This window comes from Gymnoscopelus braueri, assembly GCF_963280865.1.
Source record: "Gymnoscopelus braueri genome assembly, chromosome: 15".
Lineage (NCBI taxonomy): Eukaryota > Metazoa > Chordata > Actinopteri > Myctophiformes > Myctophidae > Gymnoscopelus > Gymnoscopelus braueri.
In genome coordinates, this window is record NC_137620.1 from 4,420,109 (window position 1) to 4,437,249 (window position 17,141).

General features: G+C 42.3%; 1 protein-coding gene across 1 annotated transcript in view; it reads right to left on the reverse strand.

Moving 5' to 3' along the window:
- Nucleotides 1–585: 585 nt before the first annotated feature.
- Nucleotides 586–17,141, reverse strand: part of ablim2 (actin binding LIM protein family, member 2) — a 147,941-nt gene continuing 131,385 nt past the window's right edge. The window contains exons 20-23 of the mRNA XM_080452056.1: nt 14,529–14,589; nt 12,632–12,639; nt 12,295–12,375; nt 586–4,173 (exon numbers count right to left, since the gene is read on the reverse strand). Coding sequence (XP_080308182.1) covers nt 4,060–4,173; nt 12,295–12,375; nt 12,632–12,639; nt 14,529–14,589 — 264 coding nt within the window. The 3' untranslated portion in view covers nt 586–4,059. The remainder of the gene's footprint in view (nt 4,174–12,294; nt 12,376–12,631; nt 12,640–14,528; nt 14,590–17,141) is intronic.

The window sequence follows — 17,141 nt, forward strand, 5'->3', positions numbered from 1 at the left end:
AATCACTTACCCTACCTTTAAATACAGTTGTGTTCGATGCTAAATCTAGGGTTACAGTACCGTTTGCATTGAGAACCCTTGTAGACATGGGCCTAAAATATAACTTGGGGCGGCCGTAGATGAGTGTATAGAAAGTGGGGGAAAAAAATGTGATTCATGTAAAAATTGCGATTCTTATTATCAACGATTCAGAATTGATTCAGAATAAAACAAACTGAAATTGAAAATGTTCCCTGTTGACAGTTAGAGGAGTTCTTATATGGTGTGTGTGATATTAAATGCAAGCTTACCATAATCAGCCTTGTCAACATTTTAATTGATATTAAAGAATGCAATGTAGTTTGTAAATTACACTTTTGAATACTTAATTATTGTTTTAAGCATGTATTTTTGAAAATGTTGAAGTATTTGTATGAGCAAGTACTTCAACTCAAGTAAATCAACTTCCACTTGGTGTTAAGTCATATTTGACCAGGAGTATCTATACTTTGACACAAGTACTCAGGGCTGAGTACTTTGTCCACCACTGGGCCATCAGCTGGGTGAAGCTGTAAAAAGTGAAACTCAAGCTCCATTCTGACCGGGTTGTTTTGAATAAAGCACTTTAATAGCAGATGGATATTAGAAATCAGAAAAGAGACAGAACATGACAGTTTTATGACAACAGTTAGTGTGTTACTGACAGAAGGAGCAACATCAGATCGGATATATTTACTCTGATCAAAAATAAAAACTTGATATGTTTTTCAAAAGAAAAGGAAAAGAAAACAAAAAGGCTTTTTCAACTGTACTATTAATTTGTTTGACACTATGCCTTGTTTGCCACTAAAGGCTCCACAAAATCCTTCCCTTAATATTGCAAAATAAATAAATATCTAAAAACAAGCTAAATGGAAGCATCTGAACTGGGTGTTTAATTTGACGTGAAATCAATCAATCAATCAATCAATGGGTCAATCACTCAAATCAAAAAATACAAATTGAAGATGGATTCGAACTCACACAAATGATTTTTTTTTCAGACATTTCTATTCTGGGAGGTTGTCGGATAAAATCCCAGTCTTCCATTCCCATGCACAAACAGCATTATTTTTTTACACCATGGCTTGTATGTAGCAAACCTTGGAGACAAATATTATTTGCTATATGTCGTGTAATATGTTCACATACAATTCATGTTAGTTGGCAAGTCGGTTTTGCAGTCCGTAAAAGTAGCGAAGCCCATGTATTATTTTTTCCCGCCCTGTCTAGGTTGTGTGCAGCTTTAACGCGACATTCGCTTACAAACGACATGAAATATAAAGAGTTAAATCTCTATCTGAGAAGTTATAGCACAGTTATAGTATCTATAGTTTTTTTAAATCGAGCGAAGACCTCACATGTGATGCTTAGTTCACGCTCCGTCGTATGTCGGTGTCGCTCGCCGTAAATAGGCGATCTTCAAGCTCACAACGCGTCACGGATGAGCTTGTAGATCGGCCATGTTTTGGCACGCGACGCCGTCACACGACCAAGCATAAATCGGGCTTTTAGCTTAAATGCTGCTGCAGGCCTGTGTAAGTGAATATGGTGCGTTAACGAGATCAGCATGGCCCTCGACATCGCTCACGTGACATAAAAAACAAAAACAAAAAAAGAAAACACGATTCTCTCAGCCACATCTTTGTTTCATGATCCTTCCAGAAGTCAAAAATAGCTTACAAAAATAATCTGTATTTTTTTGTATTTTTATTTTCATTTTCTGTTGATGTGAACGCATGTCACTCCGGGCGATGTGACCAATTTTGTAGACCCTGAAACCGCTTCTTTTGTCTCGCTATGGGGGACTCATGAACACTTGTCACAGTTATGGGGCCCTGCTTGTCCTTGTCTCTCTGTAAGCCCCTTCACCCACCCCACCCTCCAGGCTCTCGGATGGCGTGCCAATTCACGCAAGGGGCTTGTGTAAGACAATGGACCGTGTTTACCATATGAGGGTGCATGTGTCGAAACTACCCGCTGAGTCGTTCCAATCGCACAGGTTTCTCTCACTCTTTTGTGTATTTATTTTGACATGAAATACAAAACATGACAAAAAGAAGATTATGATAAGGTGCTCTGACAAGAGTTTTGAAGGAAAAGATCACGGTAAAAAGCCCCCAAACTGTGGTTTCCTGTCCCCTGCTGTCTTTGGCCTTGACGCATAACAGTGTACCAGTCCAAAAAATATGTATATATAACGATAACAAGGCTTGTAGATAGTGAGTTAGAGGCTGGTATGAGATTGGCTACGGTCGGTCGGTGCAGGTTGGCACAAAACAAAACGCTATCCAGTAGATGGAGAACGAGGCGAACAACTGATAAGGAGCGAGTGAGAGAACGATAAACCTGCGGAAAAGTGCTAAACGAGCAGACTGTGAACGAAGAAAAAAAAAAACCTGATCGACGTCGTGAAGCATATCGCTCAAAAGTGGGGAGTGGCACTGCATAAAGGCTCGATATACTTATTAACTACGATGGATGCCGATCTACGAGTAGAGTGGCTATTTCCGCTATTTCCGCTATTTCCGCTATTTCCGCGACACCGTCGTACAACTAAAGCCCCTGACCCAGATGTGCACGTTAACCATTTAACTCTTTGACTGCCAGAAACAAAACATACTTTTTCCACCCCACTGCCAGCGATTTTCGAGTGTTTTCACTGAAATTATAATCATAATCATAGAATATTGATCTCCAGTATGATCGATCCCTCAATCGTTTTAAAAGACGTATCTGAGTCTCGTAGAATCAGGGGGGGGGGGGAAGCAAGCCGCCGTGATCATCCGTTCCGTAGATGTGGCCGGTTGAATGTAGGCTGTTTTCCCCAAAAAGCCATTCTTCCAGATCGAATTACAAGGGAGAGAACAGGGTGGTTTTTTTTGCGATGACGTCAACCGCTGCTTCTCTCCTTCACAGAGAGCCAAACAGTGATCCATAGGCGAGCGAACAGCGCCATCTAGTGGAAAACCACTGAAAACACAAATCCTAGTCAAACTCGTCAATGGCAGGCAAAGAGTTAAACCCCATATGGTTGACCGGAGTCCCTCAAGGCTCTATACTAGTGTCTTTTCTGTTTTATGTTATTGTGGGGAAAGCTTTAGCTGAAAATAGCCAATCGACAAGCTTGTTGTGAGCTTGTCGATGTGGTTAACAAACGCACCCATTGTTTTTACGGCGGCTGTTGCCACACTGGCGGCGTCAGTTGGACGAGTCAAAACCTGTCGACGCGTCTTTCAGAGCTATAGGTTCTGTTTTGGAGCGTCGACACATGGCACGGACAATTCCGAAATGAGTTTTGAGCGACTCAGAAATGTAGCGCTGACTGACAGTAGCGCTCGCGTCGGTAACGCTTTCAGTGAGTCCACGGCCTGACGTATAAATCTGGCTACACTGCACTGTGGTGCGGTGGTCGAAAATGCAATGCTAGAAACTGTCGCGGAGGAAGGACACCGCGCAAGACATTATAGAAAACGACATTATTTCTGCTTTGCTCGGGATGCGATAAGAGATAAGAGAGTTTGAGATGGAGGCTGGGGTGTGTGTGTGTGTGTGTGTGTGTGTGTTGGGGGGGGGGGGTGTACAGTATGTGGGTGTGGAGGGGAGGAGAGGAGCGGTGACTCAGGCCATGCAAATGCGGCCCCTCTACCTGCCCCCCCTGCTGAGGTTTTCATCAGAGTTAACATTCACACCACATCGCATCACAAAAGAGAAAAAATACATCTAGGGCGGTCCCAACAGGCCCGGCGTCTGCCGGCGGGGCGTCCCCCCACAGAGCGCCGCCTCGCTCCCTCCCGTGTCTCTGGGCAGATGGCGTAATGTTGCGGTAAAAGTGGTTCATGACGATGCATATATTGTATATACTGTATAGGTATGGGTTGTCGTTATTGTTGTTTGTGTGTGTGTTTGTGTGCGTTTTAATATTTTCTTCCGTTTCTCTCAGCTCCCTCCAGGTTCGGGGACGGACGTTGTTTGTTGGTTTGTCGCTCGGGCGTTTTCGCTTCGTGGTTTCCTTCTTCCTTTTATTTGTTGTGTTTTTTTTTAGAAAAGGCGTGCTTTCTTCTTCATGTCGTTCTTCTTCCAGAGCGCCATGCGGTCGAACTGGTCCAGGGTCACCCCGAACACCTGCATGAAGTCCTCAGGAGACAGGTGTCTCTGGAGGGGGACACACGACGGAGAAAACAAATAAAAAATGGAGACACGTTAGTCCAGGAACACAATAATGACCATATTCACAAAAAAAAAAACGTTTTGAATTTATTTTGTAAATTAATGCCCTACTTGATCATAATTTATTACAGCGTCACGCAAAAGCATCAAAAGTAGCTGATCCACAAGCTGGAAAGTTAGACATCGTTTCAGCCCGATCAGAGTAAAAACACATACAGGATACTATAAAACAAGTATAAAACATAAGGTATGTGAAAAGAAATGAGTAGAAAAATCACACAAAAAAACATTCACGATATGTGAATTATGTTATACCAGGATTTACTTCCTTGGCCTAATTAATCTGGTGCTGATCCATCAAGTGGTCTGGAAGATCAGACACACACACACACGCGCACGCACACGCACACGCACACGCACACGCACACGCACACACACACACACACACACACACACACACACACACACACACAGACTGCCCTCTTTAAGACTACATTCAGTACTTGTTAGAAGTCCAACAACGGAGGTACAGTGGCCTCACACCATGAATAATCCTCTCTCATTCAAAACGTGTTCCACTGAATAAGAAGCCTTATATATCCTACCATCCAGCAAAGCCCCCACGTCTTATTCATCTCATTCACCTTATTAAACTTTATTATGTACACTGATATTCTCCCTCCCCGAGCAGAGGGGGACCGACCGAAGCCCAAAAGTTCCTCCAAAAGAGCAGCTCAGAAACCACCGCAAGCGCTCGCTCTGCCGCCCCGCCACACGGAGAGAGCCCCGTCCGTTTCATTGCCTTCCAATCCGCGCTTGAGGTCTAAACGCACACCAAATCGAATTCTACGCCTCAGAACCTTTGCCAAACAAGAGCAAGCCCGTCCAACCAAACCAAACCCGACCCCACCCCTGGCTTTGGCTCGCGTTACAAACACTCAGTGTGAGCCGTCTGTAAAATGTCAGGAAATATACTGTGGAGCATGGAAGCCCAAAAACATGGATGGCATTGATTTAGGAGCGAAGGGAAGAGTTTTTTTTTCTTTCATTTTTTGCATCCCTGTGGCGATATTGATCACAAATCAAATACGGGCTGTCGTTTTGCTTCAACGCCAATCACCTGGTTTCCAGTGGTGTAAAGTAACTCAGTACATTTACTCAAGTACTGTACTTGAGTACAATTTTGAGGTATTTTTTACTTTTCCAATTTCTTTTACTTTTACTTCTACCCAACTACATGTCAGAGGCAAATATTGTACTTTTACTCCACTACAATTATTGGAAAACTTTAGTTACTAGTTACTTTGTAGATTTTGATTATTATTACAACACATACAATAACCACTTCAGCCCTAAATACATTTCGGCCATTTGAAAATAGCCGATCTACAAGAAAACTGCATAATGAGTACTTTTTACTCTTGGTACTTTAAGTACATTTTGATGCCAACACTTTTGTACTTTTACTCAAGTACAATTAGAATTCTGGACTTTTACTTGTATCAGAGTATTTCTACATTGCAGTATTGATACTCTTACTTAAAAATTGGTACTTTTTCCACCACTGCTGGTTTCCGTAACGATCCAGACTCCGTTCCAGCGAGAGGAATGTGGCCGCGAGTGAGCGCTTACCTGGCTGGCTGCACATCACATGCGTACGTACATACCACAGTGAGGTTATGTGTGTTCATACTGTATTGTATGCATGCACCCAGTGGTGGAAAAAAAGTACTTTTTACTCAACTGTTACTTATGTAGAAATACTCATGGAATTGGCATCAAAATATACTTAAAAGTACCAAAGTAAAAGTACTAAAAGAAAATAGCCGATCTACAAGCTCACAACACGGTGTGATGCAACGCGTTGTGAGCTTGTGGATCGGCTATTTCTGAATAGACCAAGTACGAAATAGGACTTATTTGCTTAATGTATGCTTTATAAGAATACTGTAACTCAACAAAGTAACTTTTGTTGTTAAGTTTTCAAATAATTGTAATGGAGTAAAAAAAGTACAATATTTGCCTCTGAGATGCAGTGGCAAGTATTTGAAAATGTACATACTCAAGTAACGTAAAAGCACCTCATGATTGGAGGAGAGGAGAGGAGAGGTTAATAGGATAGCAAGTATTGTCCCTTGGGTAAATGTGCAGTGGTGTAAAGTAACTAAGTACATTTACTCAAGTACCATACTTAAGTACAATTTTGAGGTATGTTTACTTAACTGGAGTATTTTAAATTTTCAGTACTTTTACTTCTACTCTACTACATCTCAGAGGCAAATATTGTACTTTTACTCCACTACAACTTTTTGAAAACTTTAGTTACTTTGCAGACATAAATTACTATATTATAAAACACACATTAACCACTTTAGCCCTATTTTATACATAGGCTTTTTGGAAATAGCAGATCTACAAGCTGGTAGATCTGCTATTTTCAAACATTAGTACTTTTACTTTTGGTACTTTAAGTATATTTTTATGCCATTGATGCCACATTTTGAACACAGGCCTTTTACCTGTAACAGAGTATTTTTATATTGTGGTATTGCTACTTTTTACTTAAGTAAAATATCTTGAGTACTTCTTCTACCACTGCAAATGTGTCATGGACACATAGTAAGTGTTGTTAAAAATACAATGACAACAACACATAATTACAACACAGACTGCCAACACATTTGTCACAAACATTGACTGTCATATAACACATTGGAGCCACACCGATCCCATGTGGATCCCCAGATTATTCCCTTTATGTCGATTGATTTATGATTTATTGTGTTGAAAGTTCTTTGGGGTATTTTGCAATGTATGTTTTTTATTTGCAGCTGTTTTTCTATGTATTTGCGCGTGCACCCCAAGAAGACTTAAGTGGTTGCTATGGCACCAGCTAATGGTTGATCCTTAATAAAAAGAATCAAAATCAAATCAAAATCAAATCATAAAGCTTTATTGTTCGAGACTTCTCTATTCTTGCGAAGGACCAAAATGTCCTGGCAGAGATGGAGGACATTTTTAAAGGGGTTAGGGTAGGGGTAAACTCTTGAGTTTCAGTGGTGGAAAAGGTACTCAGATATTTTACTTAAAGGAGTAGTTCACCCAAAAAAATAGTTATTTTCTATCAATTGCACACCCCATGAAGCGTTGAATCCATGGATTTATTTTTGTTTTTCTGCCATTCCTAAGGGCGCTCTCCCACCAAGAGTTGGCTGGCTGCTGTTTGCAGAATCTGCCAATGCAAATGCGTTGATTCACGCAAGAGCAGATTTTTCCGCTAGTCGCGCAGACCTTGCGTTTATCTGCTCTCCGCGACTAAGCATAAAACTGCTGGAGGCAGGCGCTGATTTTCTCCCTCTGTCCAATCGGGTGAGTCGAAGGCGGACTGTCTCAAGACTCAGGAAGCAACATGGTGCTCAAGGCAGCAGGCAGTGCGGGCTACGGGGAGGGTCCTGAAAGTGAGTGACAGGCGCGACACTCCCGTTTTTTAGAATCCGCTGGCTGCAAAAAACTGTGGCCGCGCACAACCTGCGTTTAACAGCGGCCAGCCAACTCTTGGTGGGAGCGCGCCCTTAGCCAATAATTTGATTCCCGTCTCCTACCGGCTAATGTATCCGGTAGGAGACACAAAGGAGATTATTTGTGTCTCCTACCGGATACACACCCGGTCATCAAATTATTGTCTTAGGAATGCCACAAAAACAAAAATAAATACATGAATTCAAGGCTTCATGGGGTGTGCAATTGATAGAAAATAAGTAATTTTTTTGGGTGAACTCCTCCTTTAAGGAAAAGTAGCAATACTACAATATGAAAATACTCTGTTACAAGTAAAAGATCTGTGTTCAAAATGTTACTTGAGTACAAAAGTATTGGCATCAAAATATACTTATAGTACCAAAAGTAAAAGTACTAAAATGTTTGAAAATAGCAGATCTTCAAGCTCACAATGCGTCGCGGTGCGACGCGTTGTGAGCTTGTAGATCGTCTATTTTCAAATAGCCTAGGTATAACATAGGGCTAAAGTGGTTAATGTATGTTTTATAATGTAATAATGTACATCTGCAAAGTAACTAGTAACTAAAGTCTTCAAAAAATTGTAGTGGAGTAAATGTACAATATTTGCCTCTGAGGTGTACTGTAGTGGAGTAGAAGTAAAAGTACTGAAAATTGAAAATACTCCAGTAAAGTAAAAGTACCTCAAAATTGTACTCAAGTGCAGTACTTGAGTAAATGTACTCAGTTACTTTACACCACTGTTGAGTTTACAGTGGGGGGGGGGGGGTGCACAATGGATGTCGTCAGCGGAACATCCTCGTATATAGCTTCGGCGCGCGCGGTACTACACGCTAAGGCGTTAGCTGTTAAGAAATAACACAGATGGCTGAAGAAACTGATGAAATCGCCCCGCGGAGATAGAGTTTTTACTGCCTGTGGACGCGCCCCGGGGGACGATGACAACACTCCACGCCGGAGCGTATCGAGTGACAAACCGACGCACTATATCATACGAGAAGTATGACCTACGCATACGCGCACGCTCGCTCGCTCGCACACACACACACACACACACACACACACACACAAGCTCACACATTTGAGTGCGGATGCAGAGGGGAAGGGTACGAATCAGCACCTCATAATTCAGACTGTGGTGAGCGGAGGACACCGATACGATGTGCCAGAAACGCATGCGTGCGTGCACACGCACACACACACACACACACACACACCAGTGGTGGAAAAAGTACTCAAATGTTTTACTTAAGTAAAAGTATCAATACTGCAATGTAGAGGTCCTCTGTTACAAGTAAAAGTCTGGAATTCAAAAGGTACTTGAGTGAAAGTACAAAAGTATTGGTATCAAAATGTACGTACAGTACCAAAAGTAGAAAGTACTCATTATGCAGAATGTCCCATTTTACAAGTTTTCAAATGTATAAAATGTCTAAAAACATGAAAATAGCTGATCTACGAGCTCACAATGCAACACAATGCGTCACATTGTGAGCTTGTAGATTTGCTATTTTCAAATGGCTGAAATGTATATCAAGTCAAGTAAAAAATACCTCAAAATGATACGTAAGTACAGTACTTGAGTAAATGTATTTAGTTACTTTACACCACTGACACACACACACACACACACACACACACACACACACACACACACACACGCACGTGCGCCATCGCGCGCGTGTGTATGTGGACACAAGGTGAAGCTGAAAACAGTCTGCTGTCTTCTCTCCGGTGCCACTGGCTGACCCACATTGCATGATTCATATGGAGAGGAGGGGGGACAGTATCATTCAGCAAGGCCTGCACAATCAGCGCAGAGTTCTCCCCGGGGTCAAACCGGCTACCGGGAAACTGGAACCGATTCCGTACCGCCGCAGTGCTGCAGGCGGTCTGGACGCACTCCCACAAACTGCGGGAAGTTTGTCGGTTTGAATCCTAGGGCCTTCTGTTTTTTTGCAGTGGTGGAAATAACACTCCAATTTTTTTTTACTTAAGTAAAAGTATCAATAGTGCAATATAGAAATCCTCTGTTACAAGTAAAAGTCCGGAATTCAAAATGTACTTGAGTAAAAGTACAAAAGTAGTGGCATCAAAATGTAGTACCAAATGTAAAATGTAGTACCAAAAGCAAAAGTAGCCATTATGCACAAAGTCCCATTTCTAGTTCTCAAATGTATGAAAAATCTTTTCAGATCTACAAGCTCACAATGCGTCGCGATGCGACGCATTGTGAGCTTGTAGATCGGCTATTTTCAAATGACCAAAATGTATATAGGGCTGAAGTGGTTAATGTATGTTTTGTAATAATAATCAAAATCTACTAGTAACTAAAGTTTTCAAATAATTGTAGTGGAGTGAAAGTACAATATTTGCCTCTGAGGTGTAGTGGAGTAGAAGTAAAAGTATTGGAAATTGGAAACACTCAAGTAAAGTAAAAGTACCTCAAAATTGTACTTAAGTACAGTAAAAAAAAGGTAAATGGTGCATTTATATAGCGCTTTCATCCAAAGCGCTTTACATAGATTGTGCATTACATTCACCCATTGGCACACACATTCATACACCGATGGCGGAGGAAACCATGCAAGGCACCAACCTGCTCATCGGGAGCAATTAGGGGTTCAGAGTCTTGCTCAAGGACACTTCGACATTATCTCTTCTGGGGGAGCCCGGGATCGAGCTGGAAACCTCACGGCTTCCATCCGGCCGCTCTACCGGCCATTAGCTGTTTTTTAAGCGTCTATTTATAGACCGTCTATATTATAGCCGTTGAAATGACATCTATAAAATAGACGTCTATATATAGACGCTTAAAAAACAGCTAATCAACGTCTAGGCTAAGCCTAGACGTCTAAAAAACCTTCACTGTTAGACCAATTATAACCCTGTTTTAGACGGAGGTCTAATAGCCGACTATGGCTCACTGGGGATAATGAAAGTTTTTGGGATACAGGTACACCTAAACCCAATGAACTGTACACTGGGCTTGAACTCTGACTACGAAAGCCAACATAGATACATCCTAGGAATAGCTTTGTATGCCGCACGGCTTTCAATTTAGCAAAAAAAGGTTTGATGAGGATCCCCCTGATATAAGATTATGGTATGAGAAAATTATGTCCATATTGTCAATGGAGAGCTTATCATATGTATTAAGAGGCACTCTTGCTGACTTTGTTAGAGACTGGTCACCAATTGCAAGATTTCTAAAAGAAGAATGGAAAAGAGTCATTTGTATGGGAGTGACCAATATGAGAATGTGTAACAGTCTAACTGCATTTGGGGAGTGTACATGACTACTACTATTTGTATTACTATATATATTTCTCTAATTGTTGGAAATTGAAATTGAAATGAAAAGAGCGTCTCGAGGTGTGAAAGATTCTAGCGGGTTTTGCATGTGTGCGTGCATATTACTGGCTAGCTCTGCCAAGCCTTGTTCTATGGAAACAAACAGTAAAACGCACAAGAGGGCTCACTGAGGAAGGGTGGAAACCTATTTCTCTCTCTCTCTCTCTCTCTCTCTCTCTCTCTCTCTCTCTCTCTCTCTCTCTCTCTCTCTCTCTCTCTCTCTCTCTCTCTCACATACAGAATAGGCAGATCTGTCGCCCCTCTGTGCAAAGTCTAGGGATCAATATTGCCAGGCACATACTGCACATCCTTTGTTGTTTTTGCATGTAACTTGTGGTACACAATGGCTAGGATCTGGACCGGGTCAAAAGATATATAGTTTTTAAGGAGTATTTCTTGAGAAATGCATGTTCTGAAATGTATTTTTTGGAGGAATATTTTTTGGAAAATATTTGTCAGCAGATAGTAAGCATAGACCTTATTACCTGTCTGTTGAATCAAATGAATTGAGTCTACTGTTTTTAAAAACTTGTATCTTTACTAAAGTCTTCTGTTCTAAAAAAAATGTTGTAAAAAATCAAGAAAATGTTCTAAAAATATTTTGTAAAATGTAAAAGATGAAATGTAGTCTTTTGATAAAATGTTTATTAAGTCTTGGTACCGCCCCTGATCACCAGGTGGGGCTGGTAACCAAAATCATTCATTTCTGTATAAAAAGAGGTCATTTCCTGCTTTCTTGTTTATACTTGAAAAAGACCGAAAGGGTCGAAACGTCGTATCATCAGCTGTTTGTTTGAAATACAACCTGGAGCATCAAAGTGAGTTGCGAGCCATATCTTTGTCTTAACCCTAACCCTAACCTCACAAACACTATGCCTAACCCTAACCTTAACCATAACCTCACAAACACTATGCCTAACCCTAAACCTTACCCATAACCTCACAAACACTATGCCTAAACCTAACCTTAACCCTAACCTCACAAACACTATGCCTAAACCTAACCTCAAACCGGAGTGTACAAAACGTGTTCAATGAACACTGTGAATTGTACAAGGTAGATTAGGGTTTAGAGAGAGAGAGAGAGAGAGAGAGAGAGAGAGAGAGAGAGAGAGAGAGAGAGAGAGAGAGAGAGAGAGAGAGAGAGAGAGAGAGAGAGAGAGAGAGAGAGAGAGAGAGAGAGAGAGAGAGAGAGAGAGAGAGAGAGAGAGAGAGAGAGAGAGAGAGAGCTCTCACCTCCAGTCTGGTGCGGTCAACATCCCTGGGCAACTTGACTCTGGCTCTGTGTGTCACTGCCATCATCTCATATGGATACACCTAACACACACACACACACACACACACACACACACACGCACACACACACACACACACACACACACACACACACACGCACACGCACACGCACACACACAAAGGCAGGCATTGTCGTGTGGATTTATTACACAACACTAATAATTATATCATTTCCAAATGTCCTATACTGTAGGCTCCAAGCAAAGGCTACTGCCAAAAATATTCAAATATAAAAGTGGAGCAAAATGGCACTGGTAACAAGTGATGTGAATCTTACCTTGTACTCTGAAAGAGAGAGAGGGGGAGGGAGAGAGAAAGAAAGAGAGAGATTATTATAGTAGAACAATGATAGAACAATGAGTTTTTCATTCAGAGGTTATTATTACAATTACCATAATAGAGCATAAATGACAGCTAAAGAGTTGTGGCAGCATGAGAGTGATTATCTCCTGAGATGCTTGCCGTGCGTATCGCGTCAAAGGCATCATAAACTGTCGTGCGTGCATGCAGAGATTGCGCGGACACGCACGCACGCACGCACGCACGCACGCACGCACATTTATGAGTTTGGCACCCTGGCCTATTGCTATTTCGTTCGGTTGGTAGGAGCCAGTGGTGGAAAGTAACTAAGTACATGTACTCAAGTACTGTACTTAAGTACAATTTATTGGTGGTAAATGGTATTGGTATTTTTTTTACTTTGCTGGAGTATTTCTAATTTTCAATACTTTTACTTCTACTCCACTACATCTCACAGACAAATATTGCACTTTTTAACATACATCAACCACTTCAGGCCTATATATATTTTGGCTAATTGAAAATAGCCGATCTACATCGTGACCCGTTGTGAGCTTGTAGATCTGCTATTTTACAAAAGATCTTTATACATTTGAAAACTTGTGAAATGGGACATTCTGCATAATAAGTACTTTTACTTTTGATACTTTAAGCATATTTTTATGCCAATACTTTTGTACTTTCACTCAAGTAGATTTTGAATACCAGACTTGTACTTGTAACATAGTATTTCTACATTGCGGTGTTGATACTTTTACTTAAGTAAAAAATGTGAGTACTTCTTCCATCACTGGCGGGAGCAGATGCACACGCACGCACGCACGCACGCACGCACGCACGCACGCACGCACGCACGCACGCACGCACGCACGCACGCACGCACGCACGCACGCACGCACGCACGCACACAGACGCACACGCACACGCACACGCACACGCACACGCACACACACGCACACGTCGTACATCTCTCCCCTCACCTGACCGGCTAACCAATAAATGTGCAGCTGAAAACAATGACACTGTTGGTCCAGACACAGCTGTGCGTGCTGCCGTTCTAATCGCTGATCTCGGGTCAGCGGTATACGTGACCAAAGAACACAGCTTAAAGCAATCTGCAATCAAGGATCACAGAGCTTTCTATTGAAAGGATAAAACCCCTTGAGACGTACAGTATCATCTCCTTTTCGAGGGGGTCCTTTAACCCGTTAAGACCGGGAACGCATCTGTGTCATTTTAAGATTTATTTGGCTATTAAAAAAAATAGCAGATCTACAAGCTCATAGTGCGGCACTCGGTGCCGCGCTATGAGCTTGTAGATCTGCTATTTATTTATTTTTATCTGGGAAATTTGTGCAAATCATTGAATATATATTTTTTAAAGGGGAACATTTTTAACTCAAATCTTTGCTTCTGGGTGGGGTCCCTGGAACAACATATTTTGAGATGGGGGTCCGCGGCCAAATACATATAAATTTAGGTGGTCCTTGACATGAAAAAGGTTTGAGATCCACTGATATTATAGAAACATATACATATTTTTTTAAACTGTTAGGATTTAGAAGACATTTTGTAGAATCCCCCAGAAGCAAAGATTTGAGTTACAAATGTTCGCTTTAAAAAATATACATAATTCAAAGATTTGCACACATTTTTACGATAACAATAAATAAATAGCAGATCTACAAGCTCTTATGGTGCCGTGCTATGAGCTTGTAGATCTGCTATTTTTTGAATAGCCAAAGAAATCTAAAAATGACACAGATGCGTTCCCGATCTTAATGGGTTAAGTGCTATAGCCAGGGAAGGTGTGATGGAGACGTGTGGTACACACCACTGATACACATTGTGTTTATCTTGGGAGTCACTCTCACCTCTCATGCCTCCCCAGCTGTGGGAGTCTGGGTCCACCTCGTCTTCAACCATCTCTGCAGCCTGGGGGACGCGCGCACGCGCGCACACACACACACACACACACACACACACACACACACACACACACACAGAGGGAGTTTAGATGGCGCACAGGCTGGGTTAGAAGGCCAACCATCTGCCTCCAGCGCGTTACTGTACGCAGTCAACTTTAAGTCTTTTGTGTCATCGCCCCAGACTACAGATATGTTCCGGGGGTCACCAAGAGGAGAGCATAACACCCCCCCACACACACACACACACACACACACACACACGCATGCACATAAGCTGATAGAAGGTTTTTATCACTCAGCCCGATAGGACTGCGGAGTGTATAAAAAAACGACAGCATGAAGTTATCGCAGACACTCTTATCGAGAGCCCCGTGTACAGTGAGCGAGCGGTCGTGATTGGAGCTGTCTCACTCACGCATGGGACAAATGAGCTGTTGTGGGAGTTTGAACCCATGGCCTCCCTTGTAAAGCGGAACATTTTTTTTTCTCCTTCTGCTCTGCCTGTCAATGGCATGTAGGTAGGTGTATAAGTTGTACATGGTAAAATGGTAAATGGTGCATTTATATAGCGCTTCTATCCGAAGCGCTTTACATTGATTGTGCCATTAACCCAGTCACACACACATTCATACACCGATGGCGGAGGAAACCATGCAAGGCACCAACCTGCTCATCGGGAGCAATTAGGGGTTCAGCATCTTGCTCAAGGACACTTCGACACTAACTCTAGGGGAGCGCCCCAGCCCGGGATCGAACTGGGAACCTTGCGGTTTTCCAGTTCACTCTACCCGTCCACTCTACCCCTGAGCCACTGCCGCCCCATGGAGTGCATGTTGGACATGTTCGGCTAATGTCTGATCTATACCCAAGATAAAAACAATTAAGAAAGACATGCCATCTCCGGTTTACTTCCAGTAAGTAGGTGGCCGCCTTTTTAGGAGACCAGAAGCCGGTTGGAGTCTATTCATTCCAATGGAAGAGTGAACGTGAACACAGCTTCTGAACCATTCTTTAGGCCCATGGTCACTGAACTAAATATTGGACCCAATCGTCACAAGCCACATAATCGTACTGTGGGTCCCCAGCAAAATTAGTTAATAAAGCGTCACAATCATTTTAACCCCTTTATCCATATTTTATACTTTGGCTATTCAAAAATAGCAGAAATACAAATTCATAGCTGGTAGATCTGCTATTTTCGAAAAATTTAAAATAGCAAATATATGCAAATCTTTGTATATATATTTTTTAAAGCGAACTCAAATCTTTGCTTTTGGGGGTCCCTGGAACAACATGTTTTGAGATGGGGATCCGCGGCCAAATACATATCATTTTGGGGGTCCTTGACATGAAAAAGTTTGAGAACCACTGGTCTAGTACACCGTTTTCCAACGGGAATCCAACACCACCTCTGAGCTTTAATTTCCTCCTCTCTCCTCTCAGTGAGTTTTCATGTGTCCATGTGTCTGTCCTCTGTCCATCAACAAACACAGCAGGGCAGTAATAACATCATTAAAGCCTAGACTAAATACCCCCCCGTGTGGTATCGCCTTGCTTATCCACGCTTTCGGGTGGATACCTTGTATCTCCATATTTCAATTATTTAATTATTATTTGATACATGAATGCCCTTCTTCGTCGTACCGTACGATAGTGACGCACACAAGTAGCAAAAATAGCCGACGTACAAGCTCACAATGTGTCGCGACGTGTTGTATATTTCCCCCAAATATTGAAAGTTAAGGTAGTTTAGTGTGTCTGTGCAACACTGTCTCACCCACAAAAGGCATATTGTGACTTAGTGACCAAACGTCAACATGTGACTTGAAGCAAATAAGGCACATGTTGACTTTTCGGGACTTCCGCATTACAGCAATGCGGAAGTCCAGTACTCAGCGTTTTTGACGGCCCGTCAAAAAAACCTGTTAAAACGACAGAGGCGCGCTGTCTCAAGCGGACTTGAGCCACGGGAGGGACCGCCGAGCGAGCTTAGGCGAGCGAGTCGCCGTGCCGAACGTTGTGAAGTCCGCTTGAGCCGGCTCAGCGCCGTCCGAGTTATGTTTCCTATAGGGACAGAATCGTAAAATCATATATTCCCCTTCAAGTCAACGTGGGACTTTTTTGCCCCCCCCCCCCCTTCAAGTCACATGTTGACCTTTGGTCACGTTTGTCCCAGAAAGTCACAATATGACTTTTGGGGGTGAGGCAGCGTTGGTCTGTGGGTTTGATCAATATTCAACCAATGAAAAGTATTAAGAAGAGCTTGTGACTAAATATTCATTGGATCCTATGGAACACAGGTTCTTTTCCCCCTGCTAGCCGTTTTGGACATACAAGGTTTCCAGCCGACAGCGACGTTATAATAAACTATACCCCTTTGCATGTGGAGCCACTACTAGCGCCTGATCCCTATGTAACCTGATAGCGGAGCTGTGGCGCAGTGCGTCTCTAAATGCAGGGGAAAAACATCAAACCATCTGAAGTGCTACTCATTAGTTTCCTGTGTTGATGTAACGGGACGAGTTTGCTTTTTTCTTTTTTTCTTTGTTGTCGGGCAGA